We start from the raw sequence: 18695 nt of genomic DNA on the forward strand, positions 1-18695 counted from the left end.
GCTCAGCCTGCGTTCTGCCTCTCTGAATTATTTATCGGCCTCTTGTCCAGTTAAATGGCTACAGCAGATCCAACCAAATGCCAGCCCCCGCCCCTCCCCCCCCACCCCACACAGCAATCTGCCCCCTCGGCGCTGTCCGGCCAGCAGAACGTTCTGCGCATGGGAGCGGCAATGTGGAGCTGGCCCGTGCGCCGCCGCTTCTGTTGCTGCGAGAGGACGCCTTTAAAAGCAGATGATGTAAAATAAATAAGTCGCCCCGCAATATTTGTGAGTAAATATTTTAGAGGAACTAGCAAGTGAAGTTGGACGGGTTCCTGTGAGCATACGAGAGCCGATTCATCTTTTGGGAGCTCGTGTGAGTGTTTCGGTTTGAGCTTATTCCAAAAGCGTCCTTCTGCACTAAAGTCATCCGAACTTTCTAATCTCAACAAAACGATTCGTTTCAGGCTCTTTGTTTGCCGCTCGAATTTGGGCACGGGAACGCCACCTGCGTTCCTGCGCCCGCCATCGATTTCAAATGGCGCAATTAAACGGCTGTTTGTGATTGGGATGAAATCAAAGTGACATGCTACAGCTTTGGCCAACGCCGGCTGCTAATGGAAATGGAAGCGGGCGGCGGCGCAAGCCAGCTGCCAAATCGCTCGCACGTCCACTGGTGGGCTCCAAACGGCTCGGGCCTGGAAAGGCCTTGAAAAGTTCAATGGATGATTCATGAGGGAGAAGAACTCATTCGTCCGCCTCCAAATGGCGGGCGACAGTTTTGTGTCCATTGCGAATTCCGAAGTACTAGTTGCTCATCCATGATGTTTGTGTTTGCAGTGTCCACTTGTACTACCTTTTCCCCACTTTGGAAGAAGGAGGCCTGGCCACCTACAGAACAGCTATTGTGCAAAACCAGCACTTGGCCATGCTCGCCAAGGTAAGCCCCCCCCCCTCGTTTTTTCCGCTTATCGTTTTGTAATTGGAGTTAAAAGTTAGTCGTTTTAAAGGATGAAACCGCGGATCCCGGCGGGCCCCCGGAGGTCTTGCGGCAATCGCGCAGGCTTCAAACCTCGGCGACCCCCTCGTCCCTCTTCCTGCTGGCTGAGCTTGCCGAAAGAAAGTACGCAACGGTGCGAGAAACCAATTAAAAGGATGCGTCTTTCATGCGGCCCCCCGCCGAATACAAAAGACGCGGCCGTTTGTGCCGCGGCGCTGTCGGCCTTCACCGCGAGCGCCATCCAGCGCCTCGCCCGTGCCAAGTTGTTGAACACTCGTAATTATCTCTTCACAAATAATATATGCGTATTTGTCGACACAATTGGACTTGAAAGTGGGGAAGGCGAGGGAACGCGCTCTCAGAGTTGGAGCCTCGGCGGAATGCGGCACTTCAGTCTCCGGGGGTGGCGTACCCCCGACAGTTATCAGCCGTAATTAAGTGGCACCCTGGCTCTTTGTTTGCACGGCTTGGACTTTGGATGCACTATAGAGGAAGGCAAGTTGCAGTTTGCAACTTTGCAAAAAATGACATCATCTTGTGTGACTGAGCTCTTTGTCATTCCCACCATTGAAATGTAAAAGAAACTAAATAAACGACTTGTTTGTTTTCTTGATAGCTTTAAAGGCCTTGTGAGCGGCCTCAGGAGCTGCTTGCTCCTTGCGTGTCTGTCTACATGCGCTGTTCCACCACGTGTGTTCAAATATCGCTCGCTTGAAGGGTTTTGAAACTGTTACGCTAACTGTTAGCATGCCAATAGCATTTTTCATTTCAACCCCTCTTAGATGGCTAAGCCATTTTGTCTGGCTTGTAAGAAGATTCCAGAAAATGCTTTCTTTGATTCCAATCTTCCATTCCAGAAACTGGAGTTGGATCGCTTCATGCTCTACGCTCACGGGCCGGACCTGTGCCGGGAGTCGGACCTGCGGCACGCCATGGCCAACTGCTTTGAGGCCCTCATCGGTGAGACATTTCTTGAATGTTTTGAATCAATTTTTTTTTTTTTCTTTTTAAGAATGTAACAAATATTCTTTTAAGATCTTGATGGAAATGGAATTAAGTCAAGGAGGAATATGCACGGTAATCTGCTCCGGTTTGCTTTTGGCAGCAATTTCAGTCTTTGTTCACTCGTTACAAGCTCCGTCACATCGTGCTGTTGTCTTGATGTCGGATCTTTTTGTTCCCTTTAAAACCTTACTTCCTTTTCGCTATTAAGATCTTTATCTGAGCAGAGGTTCCTGCCGAGGTGTTAGATCCCGGCCGCGGTACGGACCTTTATTGACCTCGGGAGATGGCCAACAGCCGGGCGGGCAAGCCCCCTTATCGGCCTTGCTCTGTTGCCTCGCACGCACACGCTTTGTAACTTTGCCGTGCGCCGGTGCCACCGAGCTAAGCCCGGCTCGTGCGGAGCTGCAGCGTCTGCAGCTTTTTCTTATCTTATCTCCATCCTGATTGCCACGCTTGAGAGAGAGCGCAGCGGCTTTCAAGAGATCTTCCTCCTCCTCCTCCTCCCGGTGTCAAGCGGCGGGCGCAAAGTGCTGACTGGCACCGTGGAACACCCCCCCCCCCCCCTGTCGGCCCCGGGGCCCCCGCACTTGTCACAGGTTCATTATCGGCCTAGACAAAGTAGTAATCTATTCTGTCCCGTGGCTGTCGGCGCCGTTCTCATTGTGGCGAGAACGCCTTGCTGGAAGCCTCCTCGCTTTCATCCCCCCCCCCCCCAATTTCAACTTCATAAAAGTGATGAATAAACACGCTGTTCTGAGGGAACCTGCGCGAGGAAAAGTGCTGTCAGAGACATACTGCCAAACAAAAAAAGAAAAACCAAAAAAAACCAGCAGACGTGAGGAAAAAGTGACGCGCCTTTGAAAGCGTCTCTTTCCCCGTCTGATGTCGGCTTTTTTCTCTCGCCGGGACTTTTTTGTCATCTGCATTTCAGTTTTGGCGCTCAAACGGCGGCTTCAAGACCTTGTTAGCAAGCCGTCTCCGACTGGCTCGGCGTTTCTTTTGCGCTCCGGCTCGGCTCGCCTCGTTTCCGGCGCTCTCATCTTGTCTCGACTTTGGCTGTTATTAGCCGAGAGACTGCCATGTCGGCCTCGAGTCACGCTGTCACTGTCGCCGCCCCCCAAATAACAAAGAACACTTCCCCAAGTCTTGGTGCAAGTCGAGCACGCCGCGCTATTTATTTTCCCAGATATCTGAAATGATTTTTAATGGCGGAATGTGCTAAAGTATGTCGCCATGCGCGTCGCTGCCCCCTATAGGAGCTCGGCATAACCCGACTGGATGTTAATGACCAAAATTTGAATTCCATTCTACACGATGGACACGATTTCTAATTCCTGCATTGATTTGTCAAGCCCGCCCTGGCTTCCGGGCAAATAACGTGGAGAAGTAGAAACGCGCCTGGCACTTTCCTCCTTTCCATGTCTGCCCGAATATGACGCAGTCATAATATTGGGAGTTGCCTGGCGGCGCACGCTAACGGCTTCGCGCGCTTGTTTTTTGACCTTTGTTTTATTTGTTTCTTTGGCGCGGTGACCGCTGAACCTGCGCCGCCTCGCAAGTGGCGGATAATCTGCTGCTTTGCATGGGCGCAGTCGAGAGCGCGTCTATCTCCCGAGCCGGCGGCGGGGCAATTCTCTGGCGGAGAGCGAGAGAGCGGCGGCGAAGGAATGGAAAGGCATCTGCAATGCAAATGGCTGCCCTGCAACCCTGAATAATTCCAAGTGTTGAATGGAAATCTTGCTTTTCTGATCCTCTGTCATTAACTTGTGCCAGAGTGAGCCATTCTCATTTGGGCTCTTTTGGCCTGCGCACCTCCTCTTCTCGGGCGCCCACTTTACCTCTTTGCTCTGCAGAATGATAACGAAAAAAAAAACCCACTCGCCGTCTTCATACAAAGCGCGGCCCTGCTGGTTTGCCTCTCAGGTCCTCCCCCCTGAGAAGCCCGCCGCGGCTTCCTTCCGACTGAAAGGAAACGCAGGCCAGGCGGCGAGCACCAAAAGAGGGCCTCTCTCTGTTTTGATGGCCCTAATTTCCTTGTACGGTTGATCTGCGGATTATACGCCGCCGGCAGCCGTGGGGATGCAGATGGTGAACCTTTTGTGAGGCTCTCTCTAAGCTCTTCCTATTAAAAGAACGCAGGGAAAGGATTATCTCCCGCTCGCTGAATATCAGATCCTCCCCGCACAATGCGTGCGGTGTGTTGGCGGAGCGAGCGCCCTCTCCTTTTGTTAATTGCCGCCATTGCTTTTGAAAGAAAGTTTCTGAAAAGTAAGATGTTTGATGTCGCCCCTTTTGTCGCTCGCTCGCAAAGTTTCTCCAATGTGTTGTTTTCGCCGTCCGTCTGCCGCTTCAGCCCCCGTTGAGCTGAGAGGGAGCTTAATATATTATTTGATGGATTAGAGTCTGAGCGTTTTTGAATAATTCATTCCGGGTTATTAATGTGACTGTCAGCCGCCGGCGCTCGCTACGCCCCCGACGCGCGCATTTTAGTGGTCACGCAAGGCTCTCAGACGTCGCAATTCCGCCGCCGATCATCTCGCGGCCAGACGTGGCTTTCGACAGATGCGGACGTCCGTTCGAGGCTTCAGCCGGCGCCTGGGAAAATTGTGCTAGCTTCTCACTGACCGCCATCCAACATCCATGCTGCACTTGCTGTACTCTACTGACTTATCTCCCCGTTGCTAGCTAGCTAACCGCACACATCGGGTTCTTGTCGGACTTACGAGTGCGCTGCCCCCCAAAATAGGAAGCAAAAGGTGAAATGTTCAAATGAAGAATGTTCAATCGTTGAACGTCTTCAGCAATTCTCCTCAACACAAAGTTGCAAATATTTATGCCGTGTGTTTAAAAGGATTTTTAAATCGGGCGCATATTTCCGGGAAGTCTTGTGGCGCAAACGCGTGCGGCGCTTTGGCCCGGTCACACCGCCGTCGCTGCGCCATCTTAATTTGCCGGGCCTCTTTTGTGGCCGTCGGCAGCCTGCTGGCCCGTCCCGAACGCCTTTAATGATTCCACCGAGTTGTGCAATTTATTGAATAGCTTTGGGGCACCCTTTTTTTTTTTCTCTTGCACCGAGAGCCTCCTTGTCAGGCCGGCTCATGCGTGAATTAACTTCATATCTCGCTTTCTTCATCCAAAGGCTCTTTGATTGACACCAAAAGTGTTGCTTTGAGATTTTTAATACCTTTGCAAACCCTCGCGGGGTCTCTGCTGATTTCTCCCTGTCCCCCTTCTTCCAACTTGCCCCTCCTTCTGGGAGAACTTTTGAAAATGTAATCAGCGGCATAAACTTTGACGCATCCGTTTGGGAGCTTTCCAAATGCGCCGTGTCATCATATCGTGAAGTGCCTCCCGGACACACCCTCATCGTCTCGGCCCCTCCCGCACCCATTTGGAGCGGGTAGTTAAAAGCCATTGAAACGTCGCCTCCCAGCTGCTCTCCGGAGGCAACATCTGTCACGTAGCAGCAGCAACATCTCCAACTCTGCACAAACCGCAAATCCCCAGCGCCGGGAAGAAGCCTCGGAGAGCTCGGCGCGCTCGGCCCTCACGCCCTCCCCGGCTGCAATTACACTTGACTCGCGCATCTGAAAGGACTTAAGAGTGAGCTGCCGCACGTGCCGCACGACTATTTATAAAAGCAAAAAACACGATTTTTCCTCTCGAAAACTTCAGTCCCGATCCAATTTTCCAATCAAGGGACCTCAAAGCCGAGGCCGCATGACAATTATGCTTTTCAAGACGGGTGTCGACGCGGCGTTGAGCATATATCGACGACACGCGCTGACCAAAATGAGTCGTTTTGCCTTTGGCGTTTTCGTTTCGGGCTCCCGGCGACTGACTCGCGTCCGGCGTGCAACTCATCGGCAGACTTAATCACATTTGAGCAACATTTGTTCCGCGCCAGCGAAGGACGCGGCGTGCGCGGGCGGGCTGGCGGGCAGGCGCGCCTCTATTAGCGTTTGCTGTGGTGCCTTTGCCATTTGTTTGCATTTGTTTCTGTGCTTTTGCAGCAAATGGCCCGTTTGCCATCTGAAAGCACTTTCCCTTCCCAGTTGATGAATCCCTCATATGTTTTTGATGTCTTCCATGAAAGCCGCTCGCGCCTTTCCACTCGCCTCATTTATGCGCGTAATAAAAGGGCCCGCGTGATTGTATACCCAATTTGCCAGGTGGTTATTACTTTCCAAATTGAATGAGCCGCCCCGAGTGCGATGCTTGCGAGCGGCGCGCCGCTTAAAGGCACTTTGATAGTTGCAGCCAGTTGAGTCAAAAGAACAAAAGACGCAGAGGAGAGCGAGCCGACTTGCTGCTAGTAAAAAAAAAAAGAAAAAAAAAAAGAGCCAGATGCCGCAAATCATTCCCACAGAGAGCCAACGAGAGAGAGAGCGAGAGACGCATTTGTGATGTCGGCCCTGCCGGCAGCGTCGCTGCATTCTGGACCGCTCCTTTTGTCCAATTTATTTTCCCTTCCTCATCTTTTTTGTGTGCTCGGATGTGCATCGCTTGCATAAAAAAAAAAGTCTTTTGTTTCCAACGTGGATAAACAAAGCAGTGTGACCTGTTTCAAAATTTGTTATAGTTTGTACTTGGACAAAACCACTGTGTGTTTTGGGGGGGGTGTTATGATTTCAACAATGTGCCTCTTGATGAAGTTGTCGCGAGAATAACGCGTGGCTGTCGTTTGACGCAGGTGCCGTTTATTTGGAGGGCGGCTTGGATGAGGCCCGGCAACTATTCGGACGACTGCTCTTCAACGGCCAGGTGAGGTTGGACGCCCCTTGGTTTTCCTCTTCATCTTGTCCGCCATGTTTGCTTTCAATCAAACCCGACGGACAGACGGGCGTAGCCCTGTCTAGCTCACAGAACCATCATCAACACTGCGAGTCAAACTTCACAGGGAGACGAAACGTTGACGCGCGCTCCGATTTGTCTGCTCTTATTATTTTAAGCAATCTGTCCTGACATGAAACATGCCTCGTATTTGCATATTTATTTTCAACCGACGCCGTTCGACTGCTGATGCGCTCGGATGAAAAAACAACCAGGCGGCTGAAATATTCGCCACTTTGAGATGGGAGATTTCATTTAGCGGGCCCTGCTTTGAGTGGCTTTCAATGCGCTTGTCATTAACGCCACAGCACACCAAAATATTAGGCACGGCTCGGTCGAGTCTACGCGCCGGAAATGCGTTTTCACGCGGGACAAAAGAAGTAGGACGCCTCCGAATGGTCAGATCGGGCCGCAAAATGGAAAATGCTGATTCGGGTGTTTTCCCAAACACATTTGCATCTTCCTCATAAGAGACTGATTAAAGTTCTGATCAAGTTACCAAACTGGCTTCAGGGGGGGGGCCCAAAAAAATAATATCCCGGTTGCAAAATTTGTTGAGCAAGCGTTCAAAAGGCAGTTAGTAATGAAGAGCAAGAAATGAAACGGCCAGAACTGGACTTAATAAAAGATATGAAACTATGGAATAGAACCTCCGCACGAGTGGATCTCATTAAATGGCGCCTGGCTCGCCAATCTCGCCACTGCTCGCTGTGCAGATTGCCGCTCGTGGCTGCGACGCCCGGTTGCCAAAGTCAAATGAAAAAACAAAAGATTGTCTCAGAAGCAAATAGTTGTTTTATTTCCCCCCCCTCTTCCATTTATCCTCGCTTGCTTGGACTTCCTTGCCAAACTAAAACATCAAAACGGGAAGGAGCACAAGTCAAAAGTGAAATATAGATGAAGTGCAGCGAGAACATTGCCAGACACCTGCTGGTGTGCGCGCGCAGGTGCGGGTGGGTGCGCACACTCGTCAAATGAATCATTAATGAATTCTTGAGCACTCGCATTTATGTTGGCCACGTATGTTACGGGTCAATTAAAAGACCGCGGCGAATCTCAAGCAGGCACGCGCACGCTAAGACGCAGGCGGGGCGGTCCGGCCCGGTCTTTTGATCCAGACCTGAAAAGATGTTTGACGGAGCACATCAAAAAAAGTTTGAGGACTAAATATTTGAACATCTCACAGCTCCAAACTACGGGGGGAAAGTGATCATGAATTATGGATCCACAAAAGTCAGAGCAGTTGGAGATGGCTGCAAGGATTCCAAGTCATCAAGGCAAATGCTTCAATTTACCCGGTTCAACTCCCCATCGTCATTATTCTCTTCTGGCTCGACTTTTCAATCCGCACGTTTGAAACTTTCAACGATTCAATCTGCGCCGATTGACGGCGTTATTGTTCCGCTTGCCTCCGCGCTGTCACAAAGGTAATCCCCTTTTTAAAATGGCCGCTTTTAATCTGACGGCGATTAGCGTGAGATTTACCGCGCACAACGTTTAAAATAGTTTAAAAAAAAAAAGTCTCTTTAACCTACTTTACTGAGATGCCGTCTTCATTTTGAAACAAAAACGTGCGCTCAAAAAGCCAGGTGGGACGCAATCGATTAGGAATCGTTTTACGCGCTTGCTCGGTTCGTAAAAAATCGTGTTGAGGAACTTTGAAAGTTTTGCATCTGCCCCAGCCGGTGGATTGAAATAGCTCGACTTGTAGCCGGCAACCCCTCGCCGAATCCTCCCGATGGCCGTCCTGCTGCACAAAGCTGCGAGGAGGAGACAGATGGAGGCGGCGAGTGAACAGGCAAGGCGGCCGGGTGGCGCCACGGGCGAGGCGGCTGGGGGAGGGCTTGGTTGGAAGAAGAAGCCGTCCGTCTGCAAGATCTATTGTATTTTTTTTAAATCATCCCAAACGATTCAGCAGCTTTCATTATTGTGCATTCAACATGGAGTCACCTTTTTGTTTTTTTGCGAGGCGCTTCGGTCCGACTTGGACTCTCTTGCTGCTATTATTGCAGAGGAGATGTAAATGCCAGCATGGGCTCCTTAGGGAATTTCTTCTGTGGAGGAGCAATCATCTTCCTGATGAATTCACTTTGTGCCCATTGGCCAATCTGGCCAAGCTTTCATTAATTCTCACACACATAAGCGGGGAAAGTTTTCGTCGACAACTCTGATGTACTTAATGACACTTGCCGGCTATGCCCCTCAGACAGACATCTTCTCCGTCGGCACCGAAATCACCTTTAAAGCCGTCTCGGGGGAACATTTAGACGACGGCCACCTGGGAAAAACAAAGTCTTTTTAGTCTTTATGATGGCACATCATAAAAAAAAGATACATGGCGACATTTTCTTGCGTGCTCACAAACATCTCGTTTGTTTAAAATAGGACTGAACACTTGGACCGAGTGGAAAATTCCAGATTGCGAAATGCTTTGTTAGTAGGTTTAAATGAAAAACCTTGCAAAACGTTTCGCTCGACTTTGGTGCTCATTAATTACTAGGGGTGTAAATCGCGGGTTTTGTCACGATACGATATCCTATCGATACAAAGAACCACGATACGATATTTGCCGATATCTTAAAGCCTGCTGTGATTCATTCACGATACATCGCGATATAGTGCTCTTCGATCGATATATACCGTATTTTCCGGCCTATAAGGCGCACCGGACTATAAGGCGCACCTTCAATGAATGGCCCATTTTAAAACTTTATCCTTATATAAGGCGCACCGGACTATAAGGCGCACCATTAATGCATCATGTCAGATTTCTAATCATTCTCCATTTTATCTTTTTTATTTCAACTTCAGATGGAACAAATTACTTTATAATCATAAAATAATGATCCATAGTCTTTTTGAGTCATGATTCATAGTATTCAGCGGGCCACTTATGATTGATTTCATGACACAATACTTCGGGCCAGTTTGAATTTAGGAATTTGGTCCATATATATATAAGGCGCACCGGACTATAAGGCGCACTGTTGGTTTTTGAGAATATTTTAGGTTTTTAGGTGCGCCTTATAGGGCGGAAAATACGGTATATATTTTTTTTAAATCAAAAATATAGAACAATATCCTGATTTAGAACAATTCATACGCAAAATCAACAAGGTACTGCAAACTCTTTATTTAGGAAATTACAAGAGTATTGTAGTATACAAAGTGCTTATTTTAACACTGAACTTTGATGTCGTGTTTTTTCTTTAAATGTGCGGCGAGATTTGTGCTCCCTGAATATTTGATCACGGCATGGCAGGATTTACAAACTGCACGTGTCTTGTCCGTTGAGCCATCTTTTCTTTGGAATCCAAAGTGCTTCCAAACGAATGACTTGAAGCCTAAAGGGGAGCAAATTTCCTCGTCTTTTTGGACACTAGCCATAGCACCAGCCCAGGAGCCGCGTACTAGTTGTCGACTCCACTTTCACGTGAAGCAACGCCGCGCACTGCTCCCTGCTCCCGGAAAGAAGAAGCAAGCAACAATGAACTGGATTTCAAAATAAAGTCGCGTCTAATGTCCGAGGTCAAACACGGCGATATAAATCGATGCTTACGTTTAGCATCGATGCCAATAAATCGTCGAGCATTATATCGATTCATCGATGTGTATCGATGAATCGTTACACCCCTATTAATTACCAACCTTAACATTTGTCCTGTGGTAAAAATCGAACATTTGCACAGTCAGTGTGAGAACTTGTGTCCTTGCTTTTGTAAAAAGAAGGCGAGCGGCGTCATCGGCCAGCCCATTGTCCCAGCGCATTCCTGTTTCCCCGGCTACGCGGCGACGCAAAATCGTTTTGACCTTGATCATTCGCCAGGGGTGGCTTTTATGTGCTTATCGATCAGCCGGACTATCACTTATCAATCGTTCTGCCGCGCTACTATATTTGATGGATTGATTGGCAGCGTGCGGATCGAGAGCAATTTGTCAGCGAGCGCGGGAACTTGTCAGAGACAAAGTCCGGCCTGCCTGCTCATCCTCGCGTGCGGGCAAGATCTCTGATTAAAGACTCGACTCGTAGTCGGCACAGGTAGCGAAATGTTGTTGAATGCTGTTGAAGCCCACGCACCCACGCACACACGGACGGACGCTCTTGTTTCTTCTATTTTTTTTGTGTAGTGCGTCTGGCAGCTGCAGATGATTTGTGCACCCGGTAATTACAGCAGTCGCGGGGAGGGAGAAAAAAAAAGAAAGAAAAAAAGAAAACATGTTCTTTCTTAAATCCCCACTCCACGCCGGCTTAGTCATTGTCTGCCTCGTCTTAGCGAACGGCTGTAATTGAAACATTAGCTGTCGGAGTCCGCGCTACCACTTCATTAGGCACACCTACGCAATGGCGTTCCCGTCGCTAAGCCGAGTTTAGCGACTCCCAAGCTAAGTGCCGTTACGCCGTCCAAAAAAAGAAGCTCGACACGGTATCGTTTTTGCTCTCCCACTCCCCAAAGTTAACCAGCGAAATTGCGTCTCACCTGTTCGGTTCTCACGTGGATACTTGCAACCTGCCGTTGTACTTGGCAACAGTCTTACCTCCTCGGCGCCATGCCGATGGCGACTTTTCTTCGGTCTTCGATACGGGGTCCGTCGGCGTACCTCCACTTACGCTCCCCCACTCCGTTTTTATTCTCCTGCCCTGACCGGATTTGGAAATGAGCTGGCGAATGCTTTGTTGTGGTTTCGCCCCCACTGGCACCCGCCCACCCATTGCTCCTGACGCTATTGCTCACCTCATCACTTTTGAGACAAGTTGAACCCTCAGAAGGTCAAGCAACACATTTCTTGGGATTGACTTATTGGCCACATCCTTTCTATAATTTGACGTATTAACACCGGCGAGCCTCCTTTTTGATTTCCTCTTCTTTTTCTTGCAGGACCTGCAGGATGTTTGGCTCCACTACCCGTCGCACCCTCTCCAGGTAACCTCATCCTGCCATTTTTTTTTTCTCTCAATTTGCTTTCCAAAACGTGGCCGTGAGCTCGTGGCGACCCCCGGCTGACATCTGGTCTTCTTTGCCGATATCACGGGTGACAACCGTCCTGGCTTTTTGCATCATCCGCCACGTCGAGGGTGTTTGTTTTGAAATTAGGATTGGGGAGAGCAGATCAAAGATGCGCTAACGGGATTACAGTCCCGAATGGCGCCGACCCCACGGGGGGCGGCTGGGCCGGGCTTCCTGCTCTCTGATGTGCCGGTGAGGAGCGAGCCTTTCTTTGTATCTCTGCCGAAGCTCGTCTTTAAGCGCCGCGTTCTTCCTTTCATCTCGCCGCCGCGTGCGTTTTTCCGCGCTTGGCCCGGAATAACACGACCAATCGTGAAAACCGAACGTTTCTTCGCCCAAATAATCTCTTAAATGGCAAAAGTTAGTTTCTAAGCCTTGAGAGCCATTTTCAATCTCGGCTGCCGACTTGCAGCGTGTTGCTCGTCCTGTTCCATTTTGCTCCCTCAGATCAACTTCAGCAGCTTGTCTTGTTGCTGAACGAACCGATGATTTATTGAATAATTGATGAAGGCCTCGCCGTGTTTGCGGTTGAACGCGTCCGCACCTGTTATGAGCGCCGAGCAGGCGCTGCCCTCCTCCGGCTCTCGCCGGGAATGAAGCGAGACAGGTGAACGAGGCTTTGCCTTAACGAGCTTTGAGCGTGCGGCCACGGCTGCTCGCCGCGGCGTCAAATTAATGCCGTACGTTAGCTTAGCATAGCGACGTGCTCGACGTGTTCGTTCTCATCAACACGTGCAACTCTCCAGGAGATGATTAGGCGCCGACACGCTTACCTGCGCCGCCTTTCCAAACGTCTCCTTTCGCTTTTGGAGGCCCGCAAGCAGCGTCAGAACTTCTCAAACGCGAGCCAAAAATGCTTCGGCTTTTTTTTTTTTAGCAAGTTACGATGACATCCTGTCTCAGATTTACTGTCAAGCAAGAGACAGTGACGGCTTTGACTGTGGGCCAAAAATAGTTGCTCTCCCTTCAGTTTTGATCAAGTGCTTTTTTTTTTCTCCCTCATCGTTTCAATGCCGTAATGAAGAGGCTCGGTTTCTACCAAAGTCCTTCAGGTGCAACTAACTGTTGCCGACGGTCACAACAAATCCTGAAGAAGAAATTACTCGGGATAAAAATCAGTTTAGTGGTTTCACATTTTCTCTGAGGAGATGTCATGAGCCAAAAAGCGCTTCAATTTGTGACTCAGATTTGCGCTCACTCACGAGATGGACTGATTTCATTTTCTGTTAAGCCCTTGACGTGGAACTCTTTGCTAAATTTAAACAATAACGTTTTGGCTAACTGGAAATCAACGTGGGCCAACATTTTATTTATTTGCTCAACTTTTGCTTTAATCCAAACATCTCTTGACGAGTGTTGCATTTTTCGGAGCGTGGCTCCCAGTCTGGCCAGATTCTGGGCTGAGCTGAAAGGGAGGCTTTGAAGCCCTTTCAAAAGTGTCCATTTTTTTTTTTTCCTTTCCCCATAACTGCCGTTCGCCCCCCTCATCCGTACCTCAGCCAGGGCGTTTGAAGCCTCGGTGCCGACCATTACCCCGAAGGATAGCCGACGCCCACGAGCGCTGAACCCCTCAGATGTCCTTAGTTGTGATGCATGACATTTCGACGCGTTCCGTTAATTAACCGAGGGTGGAAAAAAAAGTGGCGGGAATGAAATGTTTCTTCCGACGTGTTGGAAGATGGAGTCGTGACATCATTACCGGCAGCGTTCCAATTAAAAATATGCGGTGGGAAAATACGTCACGTCGTTTACGCGCAACTTCCACCTGAAAACAGAAAACCCGAGGATGAGGACGAGGGGAGGCGCCGGGTGGCGTTTTCCATGGCAGCGCCGCTTTACAGCTAGCGGCTAATGAAGCGAGCCAACAAGGTCGCTAGAGTGTGCCTTCTCGGATGTCTCGGTCAAACTCGCCGTTGTAGTACGCCGAGACCAATTAAACGTCTCTCGTAGCCTAATTAACGCGCCAGGCGTCTTGATAAAAACAAACACGCTTATGCATATTTTCTCAGCATATGACTTCTTTTTCTAATGAGTGTGAGCAGCTTGCTTTTCCGTCCAAGCGGACGTCGAAGAACAATCCGCAGCGGCGGCCGGCAAAGCGTCCTTTCAAGGCCGACCAAGGCTCTGATCTCCTCGCTAACTGAGGCAACGGCCATATTAATGGAGCGCTTGCAGTCCGTGGCTGCGGCCAAAGTGAAAAGGGAACGGTTTGCTACTTAATGAGCAGCAGATTCCATCTGCTGCCGCCGCCGATCTTTGGAGTTTGTTTTGAGGCGGAGGCAAAAAAAACACACTCGAGGCGGCGCATGTTTGATTTAAGGACACTCGTAGGGAGAACTAAGGCACTGAGGAACTTGCTTCATCGCAGAGTGGCTTGCCCGCTTGTGACAAGACACTTTTTGGCCCCGTTGGGGGGGAGGGAACCAAACTTGAAGCACAAAGATGTGTGATTTGCTGGAAAGGATGAGGCATCCGCGTTGTTATCTTCTTCCCCTCGTCTTGTAAATAGTAGCTGCCTGATGATTACCGTATTTTCCGGATTATAAGGAGCACCTAAAAACCTAACATTTTCCCAAAAGCCGATGCGCCCAGTCCGGTGCGCCTTATATATGAACCAAGTTCCTAAATTTAAACTGGCCCGAAGGATTGAGTCATGAAATCAATCATAAGTGGCCCGCTGAAGACTATGACTCATGAATCAAAAATACTATTATTTTGTGATTATAAAGTAATTTGTTGCGTCTGAAGTTGAAATAAAAAAGATAAAATGGAGAATAATTTGATTTGGAGTAAAAATCTGACATGTTGCCTTAATGGTGTGCCTTATAGTCCGGTGTGCCTTATGTAAGGACAAAGTTTTAAAATGGGCCATTCATTCAAGGTGCGCCTTATAGTCCGGTGCGCCTTATACTCCGGAAAATACAGTAAGTGTATCTTGTTTGTGGACTCGAACGCCCCCAGGTCCAGGAGCCCCAGACGGACCGGCAACTGATCGAGTCCTCGCCCGTCCTGCAGAAGCTGACGGACTTTGAGGAGTCCATCGGTGTGCTGTTCACGCACGTGCGCTTGCTGGCCCGAGCCTTCACGCTGAGGACGGTGGGCTTCAACCACCTCACGTTGTAAGTTGATCTCGCATTGTCATCTCATTCGCTCGCTATAATGGCGGCAATTACGATTATGTTAATGAACATTTCCTGCTAAAATGGAGATTTTTTCTTTTATAAATGATTCTACAAGCACCATGTATGGATTGCGTAGCGTGTTGGAAAACTGATAATGAGACGGTTGGCGCTTGTTTGCATCGCAGCGGCTGCTTAAGTTGCCGCGCAGTCGTGACTTTGACAGCTAAAAGCAAATTAGCGTTCGCAGCACACCTGAAATCTTGACAGACGGCCGCTCTTCTGTGTAATTGCTTGCCTTTTTTTTTTTCTTCGCTCTGCTACTCTGACGCTACCTGCATCACACCCCGGCGGGATTTCCCGCCAGCGAGAACCCCGTGTTTCCAATTTACACGATTATTTTGTGTTCAAAGGCTGATTATTTGGCTAGGTGATATGTTCTTAAAATCTTTCTTTTATTCCTCCACATATAATAGTATAGTATGAAATAGTTGAAGGAGACAACTGAGACCATGCGGTTGCACAAGTGTACACACCCTCTTACAACCGGGAGCCACAAATAAAGTGCAGGTGTTCGAATAGGCTTTTCCTGATAATAGTTTGCCTTCAATTAGAAGCCAAAGATTTGCTGCTGGCCAAACGTACATCACGGCCAACAAGTTCAATCTTGGTTTCATTCCAAACGATTGATTGGAAAACAAAGGCCTTAATGACTTTAATCACCATTCTTGCTTGACACCTCTTAGAATTTTCCTATGAATCCAGCACTTTGGCAACAATTCGTGCCATTTTCTGTCTTCCACAGAAAGAATAAATCAGGCTTTGTGAATCGTAAAGTGCGAACGGACATGGCTCCACTTTGTTTCTTTGTGTTCCTTCGCACTCACTCGGTTGGCCTGAGCTAGGTCGACCTAAATACAGGAAATCTTCTTGAAGGCTGCGCACCTCCCAAAAGAGCAAAGGTTAGCGTAAAGTGGGTCGAGCCGCAGTGCAGGCGAGCGCAAGATGAAGAAGAAGAGCTAGACAGGTGAGATGAGACAGCGAGAGGTCAGACAATCAGGTAGGCGGCGGACGCAGAGACGGGACGCCGGCTGACCCGCTGACCTCTCGCCTGGCACAGAGGACAAAGTGACCTCGAAAACGGCCCCAGGGGCAGCTCTTCTTCTTGCCAAGGGTCTTCCGAGCTCACCATCAAGCTCCGTGTTGGCACCCACTCTGTAATGTTTCTTGCTGCCACCTACAGGGCTGTGGTGGAACAGCCTGACCCGGGTCTTGGCGGGCTTCTGCCATCTTTTTGGTTCCAATTTATCATCAAAGCTCGTCGTCTTCCTCAGCTAACTTGTAAAAATGGCGACGACTGCGGCGAACCGCCTGCCTTCTCACCGACTTGGTCCTTTTCTTGTTTTTCTCTTCACCCGAGCTGATGAAGGTGTTTCACATCAAAGCGGAAGCGGCGCACTTTCCTCCCATCTCTCCCCTCCAGCTCGCTTCCACATTGAATAAAGGACGAGCGTTGGCGCAGCAAAGCCTTCCTCTCTGATCCCCCCCCCCTACCCCCTGGTATGTTGCTGCTGTGCCTTCCTCTCCACTCCACTGGAGACATTTTGGCAAAGTGGTGACAAAGTTCCAAAGCTCAACGTATGGCCCACTCCGTTCGTTTTTGAAAATGCGATATTACTCTAATGAACAACGTAACATTTCATCAGTTTGTTTTCCTAAATAAGGCCTTCACTAATTACAATTGACTAATTAGAACAAATAAAGATAAGATCAAAATTGAGCAAACGCATGGCTAAAAGCGGAAGCCTCGAGGTGATGACGAGGATGAGCGTCAACCTAAAACAAAGATGAAAAACAATTTGAGGCCTGCCTCAGTCGCGTCTTGCGAGGCGCGACTCACCGGGGACGTCGATATGATACGAAGTAAATCATTTTGAGCTGTTTTTAATTAAAAAATCACGCTGCCCTTAGGAAAACTCAGTTGATGGTCGTCCTCCCCCCCCCCTCCCCCTTTCTAAAATAATAATGGACATTATCAGACTTAATTAAAGATGTGGCAAGCAAATGAAAGCCTGGGTATTTGTTGTCAGATTCAATAGTTAAAAAAAGGAAGGAGGAGTAGAATTATTCATATAAATGCAGAGGGTGCCACATTTGTTTTTCCCGAGGTAAACGGCAGGAACCTCGTTTGCGGGGGATTGAATGAATTCCATTTCTGTAACGGAAGTCATTTACATATGATTGACACGGGTACACGCCTAACGGCTGACCCGAGCCTCGCCACCGCTACCTTCGCAGTGTTTTATTGAGCCGAGGCGCATATCCGGGATCGGGCAAAAAAACAAAAAGCAAATTGTTTACCATGATTTTCAGCTGCTTCCCATGTGTCTGTCTGGTTGCAGTGCTTGGTGTCCGGCTCACATTTGGACAGCCGACAAGCACTTCTGACATGTTTCTCTCTCTGATGTTAGCTTCCTGTTCCTCTTCCTCCGCATCCTGTTCCTCTCATGCTGGAAAAGTTTCAAGCCAGCCCATTGTCTCGTTTATGACTCCAGGTATTCTCATTTCAGGGGCCACAACCAGAGGATGGAGTTCCTGGGGGATTCCATCATGCAGCTGGTGGCCACCGAGTACCTCTTCATCCACTTCCCCGACCACCACGAGGGACACCTAACCGTAAGCCGCCCGTTTGAGTGTTTGTAGCCGCCATGTTTGATGACATCACATACTGCCAGTCACGGTCTGTTTAACGTTGAACTTTCCGTCAGATGTCGGGCGCGGGCGGTTTCGCTAAAAAAAATCGCGTTTTGTCGCCTTTGTTGATCTGCCGACATCTTGTCGCGATGTCCTTGCTCACTTCTCGGCATCCCGTCAGTCTTTTTGTTGTCACTCAGGTAAGCGTTCTTCTTCCTCGCCGGCGTGCCGTGTTTACTTAACTCGTCAATTGTGGCGGGACAGAAGCCTCCCGAGATTCGCGCGTCTTTGTCGGCACTTTTTCCTTCGCCGAGGCTGTCGAGTGTCTGCCAGATAAAGTCGGCACAAAAGCGAGCAATCGCACCTTTTGAAAGGCGCGCGAGGCCATTTTTATGATGCTGCCTTCTTTTTACGGCGAGCATCAGCATTTCTCTTTTTGCTTGCGCGACGTCGACTATCAGCCGCGGTGGCGTTTGAAGTGGGCTGAGAGCGCCGGGCGAGCGAGAGCTCTCGTTGGGAGATTGAAAAAGGCGTGACGTCAGCCATGTTGAAAGGCCCGATAGCCGCGGCCATCCAGATAAGCTACATCTGAAATGGATTTCAATAAAACCGCCCATTCAACTAGTGCGAGATGGAGAGAGAATGAGCGAGCTTGACATCATCTCGCATTCTCTTTGCTCCCCCGCCACCTCCCTCCCTCCTTCCCTCCCTCCCTCTTGTGTACGCATCTTGCAGCTATATTTAACATGTTTGTGTTTTTTTTTTTTTTTTTTCCTTTTGGGGGCGCGCAACACGGCAGAACACGACGCCGTCCGCTCTGCCGCGAGTCAAGCATGCAATATTTACTAGAGCCATGCAAAACATTTAATGGTGAATTACCATTTCTGTCAGTGATGAATTATTTCACGCAAAGCGTTGTTCGACTCTTCCGCTCGCGCACCTTTCCCCGATTCAGGAGCCGAGCCGGTCGACACCAAGGCCAAGTTGGCAGAAAATTCCTCCGGGCTACTTTAGAACGCCACGTTGTCCGCTGCGAGCGATGTCATTTTGCAACTCCAA

General features: G+C 49.3%; 1 protein-coding gene across 1 annotated transcript in view; it reads left to right on the forward strand.

The window, feature by feature from the left end:
• The window catches only part of drosha (drosha ribonuclease III), a 43661-nt gene that overhangs the window by 18703 nt on the left and 6263 nt on the right, over positions 1-18695 (forward strand). Inside the window, exons 21-26 of the mRNA XM_061265847.1 lie at positions 820-919; positions 1837-1939; positions 6678-6748; positions 11695-11739; positions 14785-14942; positions 17513-17618. Of these exons, the coding sequence (XP_061121831.1) occupies positions 820-919; positions 1837-1939; positions 6678-6748; positions 11695-11739; positions 14785-14942; positions 17513-17618 (583 nt within the window). The remainder of the gene's footprint in view (positions 1-819; positions 920-1836; positions 1940-6677; positions 6749-11694; positions 11740-14784; positions 14943-17512; positions 17619-18695) is intronic.

Source organism: Syngnathus typhle, linkage group LG19 (assembly GCF_033458585.1).
Source record: "Syngnathus typhle isolate RoL2023-S1 ecotype Sweden linkage group LG19, RoL_Styp_1.0, whole genome shotgun sequence".
Classification (NCBI taxonomy): domain Eukaryota; kingdom Metazoa; phylum Chordata; class Actinopteri; order Syngnathiformes; family Syngnathidae; genus Syngnathus; species Syngnathus typhle.